General features: G+C 37.4%; 1 protein-coding gene across 1 annotated transcript in view; it reads right to left on the bottom strand.

Moving 5' to 3' along the window:
• Positions 1-3419: 3419 nt before the first annotated feature.
• The window catches only part of PLCH2 (phospholipase C eta 2), a 239830-nt gene continuing 231057 nt past the window's right edge, over positions 3420-12192 (bottom strand). The window contains exons 23-24 of the mRNA XM_053452574.1: positions 9665-10004; positions 3420-5845 (exon numbers count right to left, since the gene is read on the bottom strand). Coding sequence (XP_053308549.1) covers positions 4200-5845; positions 9665-10004 — 1986 coding nt within the window. The 3' untranslated portion in view covers positions 3420-4199. The remainder of the gene's footprint in view (positions 5846-9664; positions 10005-12192) is intronic.

Genomic DNA, 12192 nt, shown 5'->3' with positions numbered 1-12192 from the left:
TTTTACAGCGCTCCTGAGAGACGTGCCTTTCATTCTTGTTCTGTCAGTAATGATCTTTGAGTATCTCTTTAATATCTGTCTCACAACATCTGTGATTTGGGGAACACAGGAATGAATGGTTTAGGATATCCCTTCCAGACTGCATTCGTTTCGATTAGCGAAATTACCTGTGCAAATATAATGTTGTGTCCCTTGAAGAGTGGCGATTCTGTTGAATGCATCTGTCCAGAGCGGTCTTCCACTTTTCTGTCTCTACAATATTTTAGATAGAATGTCATGAACTCTAGTAATCGACTTCAAATACGTTTAATAGAGGACAAAAAAAACTTACATTAAAAACTTACAGGGACGCTCCAGGCACTTTAATGCATATGGTGTGTCGGCCATTTTGCGGAAGGTTCCATCAAGGAGCATATAGGTCCATTCACTAAAGGGAGAGCTGGCAGGAGAGTTTAAAAACGTTCTAATTTCCCTATTTTTTATGAAGGACCAACACTGGCAAGTTTTACCAGGATGGAGGGTGGAACTGACCCAGTATAATGCATAATTCAATGAAAAACACTGAGGAAATATCACAGATTTTTATCACATTATCCAGGGCCAGCCAAGCGCTTCCTGCAGCAGAAGCTCACTGAGTTTGGTTCTTCATCGTATATATTTAAGAACTGAAACCTCAACTCTTAGATTATCCTCTCTCTTCTAGGGAATATACCACATGGAGGTTCTGCGAGGCCCGAGGCCCACAGAAAAAGACCACCGAGGGTAAATTATCAAACCTTGACACAATTTTTTTTAAAATCATATTTATCCTCCTTTCAATAATAAACAGAACTGTAACAGGCCAACTTGGCAAGTTTTGAAAAATATTTTAGGCCTTTTGGCCAATAATTACAATTATGCAAATATTAGCATATTGTTCTGTGAATGTAAATAAGTTCACCTTTTATGACAAGGACCCCTCTCAGTCACTCATCTTACAGAGGCTTCTATGGTGACGAGGAGCCAAAATCACTGTGGTTACAGTTACCATGGAAACACTGGCCCATAGTGGAGGATTCTCTAACGCAGCCAGTTATTAAGACAGTTTTAATTTAATTCCATTTTTGTGCGTTTGGCTTTCCCCCCCCCAGACTTACTGGGGTTATTTTCTCTTCACTTCAACTAATTGAACATAACGTTTGTATGAACATGATATTCACTGTAAATGTAGATCTTTTTAATTAGGTTTCACCCTAAAAATGCATTGACATTTTCTGTACATTAAGAAAAAACATTGTATGTTGTACCATCTTATTAATACTATGAATAATTGAAGCATTGTAAAAATTTATGTGTGTAAGTGTGTCAGCATGTGTGTATGTGTGTGTGACAGAGGGAGTATGTGCTAACATGAGTGTGTTGGTTGTAAATGTGTGTTAGTATGTGCATATGTGTTGTGGTAGTCTGTGCAAATATATGCCAAATACTCCCCTGACTAAGAGCCCCGGTTCACACAGAAGCAGACAAAAAAAAAAGAAGACAGAGGAACCAGAAGAGACAAGAGAAGAATTGGAGCAGCGAAAAAGAAGGACATGGAAGCCGTTGGCAGAGAAGGTAGGGAGACCCTGAGAGAGAATAAGAGCGTGAGTGAGAACACAAGACACAAAGGGCACATGTCATCCTTGGAACCAGGCAGCACAATTACTTAGATCGGCCCACCTTACCCCATTTAGAGTTTATAGTCTGCCACTTTCCAAAATCCTACATACACTTTAGTATGCGTAATATATGTATCTTATACATCTTACGTGTATACTAGTAGGAGTTATTCTGACTTCAGGTTTTCTAGTTTTGCATGATTGTTCCCATGCATTAAAGGAGAAATATCACTTCAGGGTAAACGTGTTAGAGAGATTAGATATAAAGATAAGGAACTATACTAACCAAGAGTTAGAATCAAGATTGGCAGGCACACTTCCTACAGAAAACACATTTTTGTGTTTGTGATTGTTTTCAATAAGAGGGACTGTAGGGTGTCACCATGTATGAGACACATGATTGGCCCTCTAAGGTTTAATTATGCTTAAAGCTGTGACATAGTTTTTCTTTAATGAATACTCGCAGTTAGGGAGAAGACTTTTCCTGCCTCTTTTCAATGACCGTCAGTTTCAAGAACTGAACTTCGAATGTCCCCAATTATTTCTACAATGTATTTACTCATTGCACGCAGCTGCATAATGTGTTTGGTGCTATATAAAGAAACCGTTTTATTCTTGGGATACAGTTAACTGTTTAAAAGGAACATTTTATCATATCAACCCTCATCAGTAAGTTCTGAAGTCTAGAATTCCTTGACTGTGTGAGAAAAAAATAGAATAAAAAAAAGTTATATTTTTCTTGTGTTGAGTCATTTTATTAAATCTGTTTTAATGATAGCATGCAGAATCTTGACAATACATTTATTTCTCCCAACGCTTAAATTAGATGTTATTTTAGGTTTTTCTATATATAGTATATTGTGACTTTTAGGTATGTATAACATTGTGATGCACTCATATCCATTAAACATTTTGAACGCCTACAAAAGAGGGACATCAGGAGATGAAAGACATAAAATATTACGTCCCATCAACCCCAACCTCCATAAAGACAATCATTTGAAGAGTAAGCGGACTTAACAGAGACAGCGGAACCATCAGGCAACCCCTGGTCTTACAAACCGAGAAATTTAACTTGTAGGTGAGAAAACAGAAAAGATGGAACTGAAAAGTACAGAATATTTTAAGTTTTTCATCATTCATTGTGATAACAGGCTTTAGAAATACAGGACTACTCCAGGCAGGCTATGATGAACCTCAAATGAAAAGTTGAATAGATCGGTAATTTCTTAATTGTGCATAACTTTATGTAGTAGGCTTTCAGCATTAACAGATACTGGTATCAGGGGAGGGCTTGCACCTTCTGGCCAAGGGGACATATAAAGCCAAATGCCCTTTTCAACTCTACCGCTGTAGCTAACATACACAGAAAGTCACACTCACTCCAACACACAGTCTCACACACACTCACTCTAACACACACACACAATCGCTCGCATTGCCTTCAGGGCAGCTCACACATGACACAAACTGTCATGCTACTACCTCAAGATCACGCCACCCTCTATGACCTCACTGAGCCCCTCGGTGTTCAATTTGGTCAAACTCACAAAATATACTTTAACTTGGGGTGCATTGTTTTAATTAAAAAGTGGGAGGAATGATTTATGTACTAGCTTTTCGCAAAATAAACATTATACAAAACAAAAAATCTTTTTACAATTAGGTGCAGATCATATATTTATGCTCTAACACCAGCAGTGAAAGCATTGGGATGCCCCATTGAATAAAATAAAGTTTAATAAAAATGGTAAATTATTTTATCAGAAAATAGAAAGGCGATAAGGTTAAATACTTTTATTTAGTATAGTCAGTTTGCGTACAAACATATTGTTAAAGTTTTGTAATATACAGAATATTAATATGACAAAAAAAAACTAGATCATAAAAATAACCCAACAAATGTTTAAATGAAGTTTAAAAAATATACACTTTTTCTCACTAATACATTTGTCTAAAATGAACATCTAGCACAATGCTGTAATGGAAAACTTTTGAGAAACTAAAACCAAAAAAAAATATGAGGAAATGCATTGTTTTATACTGTTTATACATTAGGAAGAATCTTAAAATGTAATTTTTTTTTAAAACATACCATATATTGAAAATCTTGTATGGCAGTGCAAACAAAAATGTAATTTAAAAGGTGCTATGTACAGCTGCAATTTAAAAATAAATTCACATATTGTTTAAGCAATAGGAATCAAGGATAGCATTCTGTATATTGGCCCTTAAATTTGCATTTGTGCGAATATCAGTGTCAAGATAAATTGTGCCAGAGGTGAAGCTGTACCTCCAGAGTATAAGGTTATGATCTAGGTTCATCTGATTAAAAATAGACTATAGCAAGGCAGCTCAAGAACTGCAGACCCAGTGTAAATTGACCAATTTAAATTGTAATATACACAGTACTTAAGTGCTTTAGGATTTAAGCTGTCCTGTACAGTTTCTAACACAAAAGGAATTACCTTCTTCTGTTCCCTTTGAGGTATATCTTGCATGGACATATTTATCAAACACACCGTTTAGAGGAACATAAATGCTACATGTGCTCATATATAATCATGGCCCAAACGTGTCCAAAGATTCAGATGCAAGCTGTTTGGGTGTCACAGTATCCATACAGATGCCTTTGGTTATTGCACAGGCTCCTTCAGGATTCCCTCTTTCCTCTAAGGAATTACCGTTTATCTGACACAGATTTTGAAGTCTTTGCCTTTCTTGAGCCTGCTTGGCTCTGTTTGCAATGTATCTCACTCTGCTTTGACTCCTTGAGGATGTTCTTCTCAGAAGATTCATTCCATCATCATCATATTGAACAGGTTTAAAATCTGTAGGAGAAGTGATATCGTTTTCTCTCTGAAAACTTGTTAGTTTCCGCAGTTGCTCTGTTAATGCATCTGTAGATGTAATAGGAGCCTTCATGCCTACTGGTCTCTTCTGTGTCCTTGTTGACCTAGTGATGAAACTTCTGCTTATGCTCCTGTACTTGCTTTCAAAATTGCTGGAAATATCATCTGAGGTTAGATCCCCAAGACTTTTGGACATTGACTGGTTGGGTGACGGTTTATTATCGGTGCTGGGCTTCTTAATGGTCTGTTTTAGGCTCTCTACATACAGTCTATTCCAAGTGTTCCGTCGTGGCAAAGGTGGCAATGCTTCTTCAGGGCTCCTGGCCAACGGTCTTGGACTGAGGTCATCTATTGCTTGGTTATTCGACATTAGATTAGGATTGGACTTGCTTTTAGTTACACCTAATGACATTTCTCTTGCTGAAGTTGTTGCCGATCTTGGACGGAGGGTATTTTTCAGATGTAGGTTTTCAAAGTCATCATCAGAGATATCAAGATCAAGCAAACTCTTTTGAGCTAAGTTGGGCAAAGACAGATCAATCACTGTGTCATTGGATGACTTACTGGAAGACGAAGACATGCTGTCCCTATGACTATTCAACTCTAATTTGCTCCAAATCTTATCGTTGATGGTGGCATCTGAATACACTTCAGCCACAGGAGACTTTAAGGCTGAGCGGCCTGCAATTACTTGGCCCTCGCTCTTTGTTCTTCTTACAATTGTCGGTGGGCCAGCACGGGCTATTGTTGGTTGCTGAACAAGTCTGTCGAACTGCAGTTTTTGAACAGAAGTAGAACCTAAGGAAGGTTTCATGTGTGGTTTAAGTCTTATTTGTGGTTCAGGTGGTTGAGAATGCATTGTTTTATTTCCCTCAGCTTTATTACTGGTAAAACGGTCAGCTAAACTCTGTTTTACTTGACAATGTTCAGTGCAATTTTTTGAAATATCAGCTAATAAAGACATTCCTGGTTTTAACTTTGTTGAAGTTAAGGTTACTGTGGTTTCACCTTTCCCATTGAGGTAACTCAATACATTTCCATTCTTGTCTTTATAAGGTCTTCCTGAATGGTTTCTTCCATGATCTAAAAGTGGACCATTAGTCATTGCAAATTCACCATTCAGCTTATTTGGTCTGTACACGTTTTCAGAGGTACTGTTCATGTGATTACATTCAGATTGGGATTCCTTGGGTTGATCATGTGGGGCACTATTTTTCTTTTGGAGAGAGACAGTTGGCTGAGGAGGAAAAGTCGGACCAATGAAAGGAACTTCCTTGGCAAACAAAGGCTCTTCCGTAATAGTTTCCAGACTGCATAACGAAGAGACCGACCTATAAATTGAGATTTGTCTGTTGTCTGGAAAAAAAAAGAAAAAAGATAGAACTTGATAAGTCTAAAGAAATGTAATAATCACAATTATAATGGGCGTACCTTTTGGTTTCCATATAGCTATGAAGGAGTAGATAACATGTTTGGAGTGTGTTACCTGCCAGATGAGTTTTGGGCTGATATATTGGAAAAGCTGTGAGCCCTCCACCAGCCAGAACATGGTCATGTCACCCATCACATATCCTTATCCATAAAAATATTTCTTCCTCACTCAGTTCCCAGAAATGATTTGCAATAATACTGCTGGTATTTTAATTATTACACTAAAATATTTCATGTAAATACAAGTCTCCAAAATTCCATCTGCCCCTTCTCATGATTACAAATGTCATCGATTTACTAAACCAATCAATCAAGATGAATAATTGATCTTAGTCAACATTATCCACTAAAGAAACATATATAAAGGTCCAACTGGTACATACAACATGCCAACAACACAGGCACACAATACGATGTCACACCAAGCAATGTATACAATAACTCCCATGATCCTCAACTTATAAGGCACACTGAGCATCACAAGTTGCAGCAGCTGCCATTTAACAAGAGAACTGTAAACCTAAGGGCTGGCCACTTCAACTCTACCTAAAACAAAATGGCTAGTTTGGATTTGAGGGGAGGGTGGATTTCCATTGCAATCCTTGAAAATTCATGTTTATGTATTCCAGTGTTGGGTAAAGAAGAAATCATGAGAAGTATGCACAAAATTTGTAAATAAAAAATAAATAAATAAATAAATAAATTAAAAAATAAAAAAAAAATCACAAAACATACTCTTTTCCATGATGCAAGAGCATAGTAAGAGAGGGTTACCTTAACTCGCTTGTCCATTCAGTCTTTAACTAGAGAGAGAGGCAAAGTACAGACGGAGAAGCAGAACAGAGGAGAACAGTTAGTTAGGGGAGAATTTAAGGAAATTAGAAGAAACATAAAACGTGAGGGAAGAATGACAAGACACTGTATAAAAAAAGCTACGTGATGCGGTCCAACCAGAGCAATTTATGTTGTCTTTTAGTTTAAAATTTTGGGGAATCTCTGCACAAAATAACCACAGTGCCATTAAAGAGGACACTCTCGGAGGAGAAGAGGGCACTCTAACAAAACACTCGAGAGCAAGGCTCATACAATGTTTTTTTCCCCAAAACCCCAGTTAAAGAATCAAAATAAAAAATGTTTAATTTTGGCTTAACTCCATTTTTTTGCTTAAAAAAAAAGCTGCAGCTTTTACTGCTTGGCATTTTTCACACAACAGACTTCTGCATTAGTAGATTACTACATTTTTATTTTGGATTGTATGACATATTTTTCACTTAATGTGTCTATGTGACTGACTAAATAATCAGTAACAGACGTTCACGGTTTAATCCTTTTTATATCAAACATATGCATCTCAGGGCATTATCATATTCCTGTATATGTGTACAGTGCAGCACCTACCAGCAGAGGGCGCTGTGCTAATGCCCTACTTGGACAGCTGTTTCTTTCACCTCGCAATAAGACTTTTTCAGTATCCATACCAGGCACAGCCACTGAGGGCTATGCCGTTCCTTGGGTATAGTGGAAGGGAAATCTTACTGGCACCGGTATCATTAGCGGTCACGATAAGACATCATAGCCTAGCACTTGTCATAAAAAAACCCAGGGTCAGCAAGCGAGAAGCAAAAAAGAAAGCTCATGGATCTCCCAGATCATTTCCACCAGACCATTAGCAGCTGGTGTCCAGAGCTTCCAGTGTATTTTGAAATACCCCGTTTATCTTTTAATATGAAAAACTTTTTTTTGAGAAATCAGCGCTAACACAATTATGATGTTCAATTTATTTTGTAAAGCATAAAGTCATTATTCATGTTTTTACTAATTTTATCACAACTTTGTTGAATAAAGAGTGTAAACTCTAACACTAACTTACATATTCTATGTTACATATTTTAACACTAAGCTACATATTCGAAGTTGCTAAATGTATCGTCAGAGTCACAAGTAGCTTAGTATTAACCAATGACACTTTATGACAGCAGATAATAAACATCTGCTGTGGCCATTTTTTTTGGCCCAATTAACAGTTCATACTTTTCACAAACTTTTAATTATGTAATTGTCTGCTTCTACCTCTTCTATTGAAGGCTTAAATAATACCGCATTACCGCCTATATCTCAACCCATATAATCAAACATATTATATGCTCTGGGCCCCAACCTGGTCCCACCCAACACCAATGGTGGCATTTAACAAAAATAGTGCTTCTCATTTAAGGTGGCCGACCAACTGACTCACTTTTACATTTGTTATTTACAACACTGATATGGCAAAAGAAAAATGAGATGTTTTTAAAGGTCTGATGTATGCAGAATATGGTTTTGCAGATCTGCTTCCCAGATTACTACTTAACCAGCTGATGTTTTAGAGAGCGCTCTCCTGCCCTGGGTATGCAATTAAAGCATAAGGAGTAAATGCAAATTATATTATAATATTTCACAAGTTCCTATCTCCCCAACCAACTGCCAAATAGCCATTCTGTCAGCTCTGTGTAAACTCAAAGCAAATGTTTTTGTTTGGGTCACACAAAAAAAATAATTGAGAAGACTAAATAGGCAATTAAAAACATATGCTAGTTGACAATTTAGATTTTTTCGTATAATTCTAATGATACACTAATTTAGGATGTTACTTTTATTGGTGTTAAACAAGTGATTTCCAAAAGTCCCCATTATGCCTATCAGGTTTGCAGAAAAGAAGCATCACAGGGAAAGAAGTCGTCACTCAGGGATCCAGAATGTTATTTTCCCAGCATAGTCTGACACAATCATACAGGGATTTCTTTATAGGAAAGACTGAAACAAAATTGCTCTGGTTGGCAAGTTAACATCACAGAACAATGTGGTTATTATTTAATACAAGAACACACATGATGTGGAATGCATGACTATACTATACAGCGTCTAAATGGTACTAATGGATTTAGACTCTAATCACAGCACTAGATGGACAGCTATTCAAACTCTATGGTGTGATGGAAAGCGCTACATTGGTAATGGCTGGAATGAATGTCGTCTTACCAGTAAAGAATAAAGGGGATTTACTTCGAATTTCCTCCAACTTTTGAACGTATAAGGCGTTCATCTCCCTTTGTAGGGTGCCCATTTGCCTTCGAGAATTTTCATGCCAGCCCAAAGATAACTCTGGACTTCCAAGACTTTCTAGGCTGCTAGAGTTGGAAGATACTGAACCACTGCCAGCAGGGACCAAATTGACGGTACTCCCGTATTTGCCACCAGTTTGGCACTGCCATCTCTGTCTAGGATGACTTTTCATCCCAGCGCACTTGGGGTCTCCATTTTTCTTTCCCAGGATTACAAGAGACTGAGAGTTTCTGGGTACATCATCAGAATTGCCATTGTCACCGAGTGCTAACAAATCTGGCTGTTGCCTTCTTGGCTGATCTGTGATGCCATAATAGTTCAACTCCAACCTTTCTTCTCCAGGTCCACCACCACTGTACTGATCATGAGTTGGAATTTCGCTTAAAATAGGTCGGCCGGTGTTATCGCTCCACTTACATTCTAAATCTGGGCTTTCTTTCGAACCAATCATGCATTTCATACAATTAGTAGCCATTCCAATCCTACCAGAACCATTCATTGCACAGCGAGCAAAAACACCTGGTTTATTAGATGGGCTGTCTTGAAGGGGGGCTCTTTCGGCCCTTCGCACGGTTTCACTGAAAGCTGTACCCCTAGAAATACGGATGTGACTTTTGTTTCTACCTGAACTAAAGTTCTTACCTTTTATACTCTTGCTGTTTAATTCTGTGGGAGTACCATCTCTGGAAGGTAGGATTGGAGAAGCACTTTCAGGCTCTTTATCAAAGCGGGGTAGAGAGCAATCGTCAGTCTCTCTGTCTTCGCTAGCTCCTTCTGAGCTGTTGTCTTTGGAGTCAATGGCAATTTCTGGAAAGCCCTTTTTGTTTTTTTGCTGACCTTTAGTAGGAGCGCTGGCAGTCCTCCTTAAAAGGTGGCTACTAATGGAATGTTTCCGATGAAGCTGTCCAGCAGCATGACTGTCCAGAGACGCTTGTTTTGGATTTCTCAGAAAGAGTCCTTTTAAGCCCACGGCCTGCTTGACCTAAATGAATGGTAGCCAAAAAAAAAAAGGAGTCATTTTACATTCGCACTAAAAAGAAAACCCCCAAAACGAAACGTGCTACAACTTTTAGGTGATGTTTCAACATTTCACCATCGCATTTCAATGAGGTCTTCAGGCCTCTGGTTAAGGTTAAATACTATTTTCATATGATGGGATTCTGGATTGAAGCTTATACACTAAAGGGAGAGTTGACTGTAGAACTGGTAGAACCGTTGGCAGGAGTTGTGGTTTTAACTTTCTCTCTTTGCTATTTATTATGAAGGGAAACACTGACACGCGTCTACGGCAAGAAGGGCTGAGCTGGTCCTATTTAATGCGTGAGATTTCTCCAAAGGAAATTATTTAATAAACCCCATTGTGCTATGATACATAAGGAATTGATTTACAGTTCAGTGCCCAAACACATTTGGATCATGATAAATAAAACTAAATATTTTTTGATAAATGAAGATTCCGGGAAATTATTCCAACATCTATAATATTGAATGTTTATTGCTGGCATCTGATATTCAATAGGTTGAGATAAGGTACACGATCTGATCTCATCCTTGTGTCTGAATAAGTGTTGAATTATAAACAGTTTTTGTTTCTGAGCCTTTAAATAATTGGGTTTTTTTCCTAAAAAAAAAAAATAATAAATAAAAGGAAGGTATTATGACATGTGAACCTGGGGTGACACTCTGCATTGTGTAGTTCCTCCTTCCCCATTAACTGTGTTATAAGGAAAAGTATCATTAGGCATGTCTTTCAGCTATTAGTCTTGGAGTAGGGTGACCACCTTAGTGTGACGGATGAAAATTGGCACATGCTTTAAATAGTTAAGTAATATAACATAATCGTTCTACACTACTGACCCATTTTCAGTATTATATGGAAATAAAGGCATATTACTGGAAGACAAAATTGAACACCCGAGCACCATGTTTTCCCTGTAAAGAGTCCTAATTACTGGTATAAGTGTAATATCTAATAATATACAGCCCAATCACACATTCGTTCTATATTTACTAAAACACAGAAAGGTTATAGGGTTCAGGAATCTTTCTTCAATTATAACAAACCTACCATTGTAGTTTTCCCCTGGAAAAAATTCAATCTACCTAACCATTTCATGCACATAAAACTGTATGTAACCCATAAGTAAAACACACCAAAAAACATTTCATCTGAATAAATGGAATATTTTCACTTGAGGTTATTGAGGTAGAGTTTCATATTCTTAAATATGAATATATTGGGAGAAATGCATCATTAAAAACAACATTTCAAGACCATCTGAAGACATACAGTGCAACTTGTGATACCCAATTCACACCAATATAGGCCTCACAATCCTCAAGGTATTACAGAGGATGGCTACCCCTTTCATTAAAGTAGGGTACCATCTCAACACAAGTTGTACCGTTGATGGGGTTATGAGCGCAAATCAAGAGGTATTGTTACATTCCCTTAAAATTAACAAAAAAATGAAGAATGTGTTTTTAGCATTCTATGTATATTTGCCAACCTATGAATCGCCAACTAACGAAAAATACCTTTGGCCACTTGACAATTTCAAAATTACTTTGTACATAAATAAGTAAACTAGCGCATCTGAAAAAGAACCATTTGATAATTCCCACGTTTACGTACAGCATGTCGACAAATAGAGGGTGATTAGACGTTTTAGGATGCATTTCTGTACAATGTGAAGGGTCGCTTATTAGTGAGCTACTAAATTGCATAGTTAATAAAAGCATTTAGAGGAAACAAACACAACTGCCATCAAGAAAACAAATGAAGCAAAGTAAATGTTAGCAGGTAATACACCTTTATGTTAAAGGCTACACATCCCAGCACTATGGGCTTAAAAGAATGTATAAAGCAATACAGTACAACAGGGCTACATGGAAGAAAATTAAAGTTGTATTTTCTAAGGTTGTTAAATGATCCATGAAATTCATCAATATCTGCCACATATGTGATAATTGATTAGTGTCGAGACCCTTAACAGCCCTGAACAGCTCTATTTCTACAAAAAAAAAAAAAAAACACCCCACATACGAGATTGAACTGGGATCTTGTACATTGGTGAATAACAAAGCAGGTTTTACACAGTGGTTGGCAAGTACACATTTTGGTTCGAATGCAAACATTCTTAAAACATACAAAAAAATATTCAAAAACA

The sequence above is a fragment of the Spea bombifrons genome, chromosome 12 (genome assembly GCF_027358695.1).
Source record: "Spea bombifrons isolate aSpeBom1 chromosome 12, aSpeBom1.2.pri, whole genome shotgun sequence".
Classification (NCBI taxonomy): domain Eukaryota; kingdom Metazoa; phylum Chordata; class Amphibia; order Anura; family Pelobatidae; genus Spea; species Spea bombifrons.
Note: the sequence above shows the minus strand (reverse complement) of the source record. Positions and strands in the feature narration are given on the sequence as shown.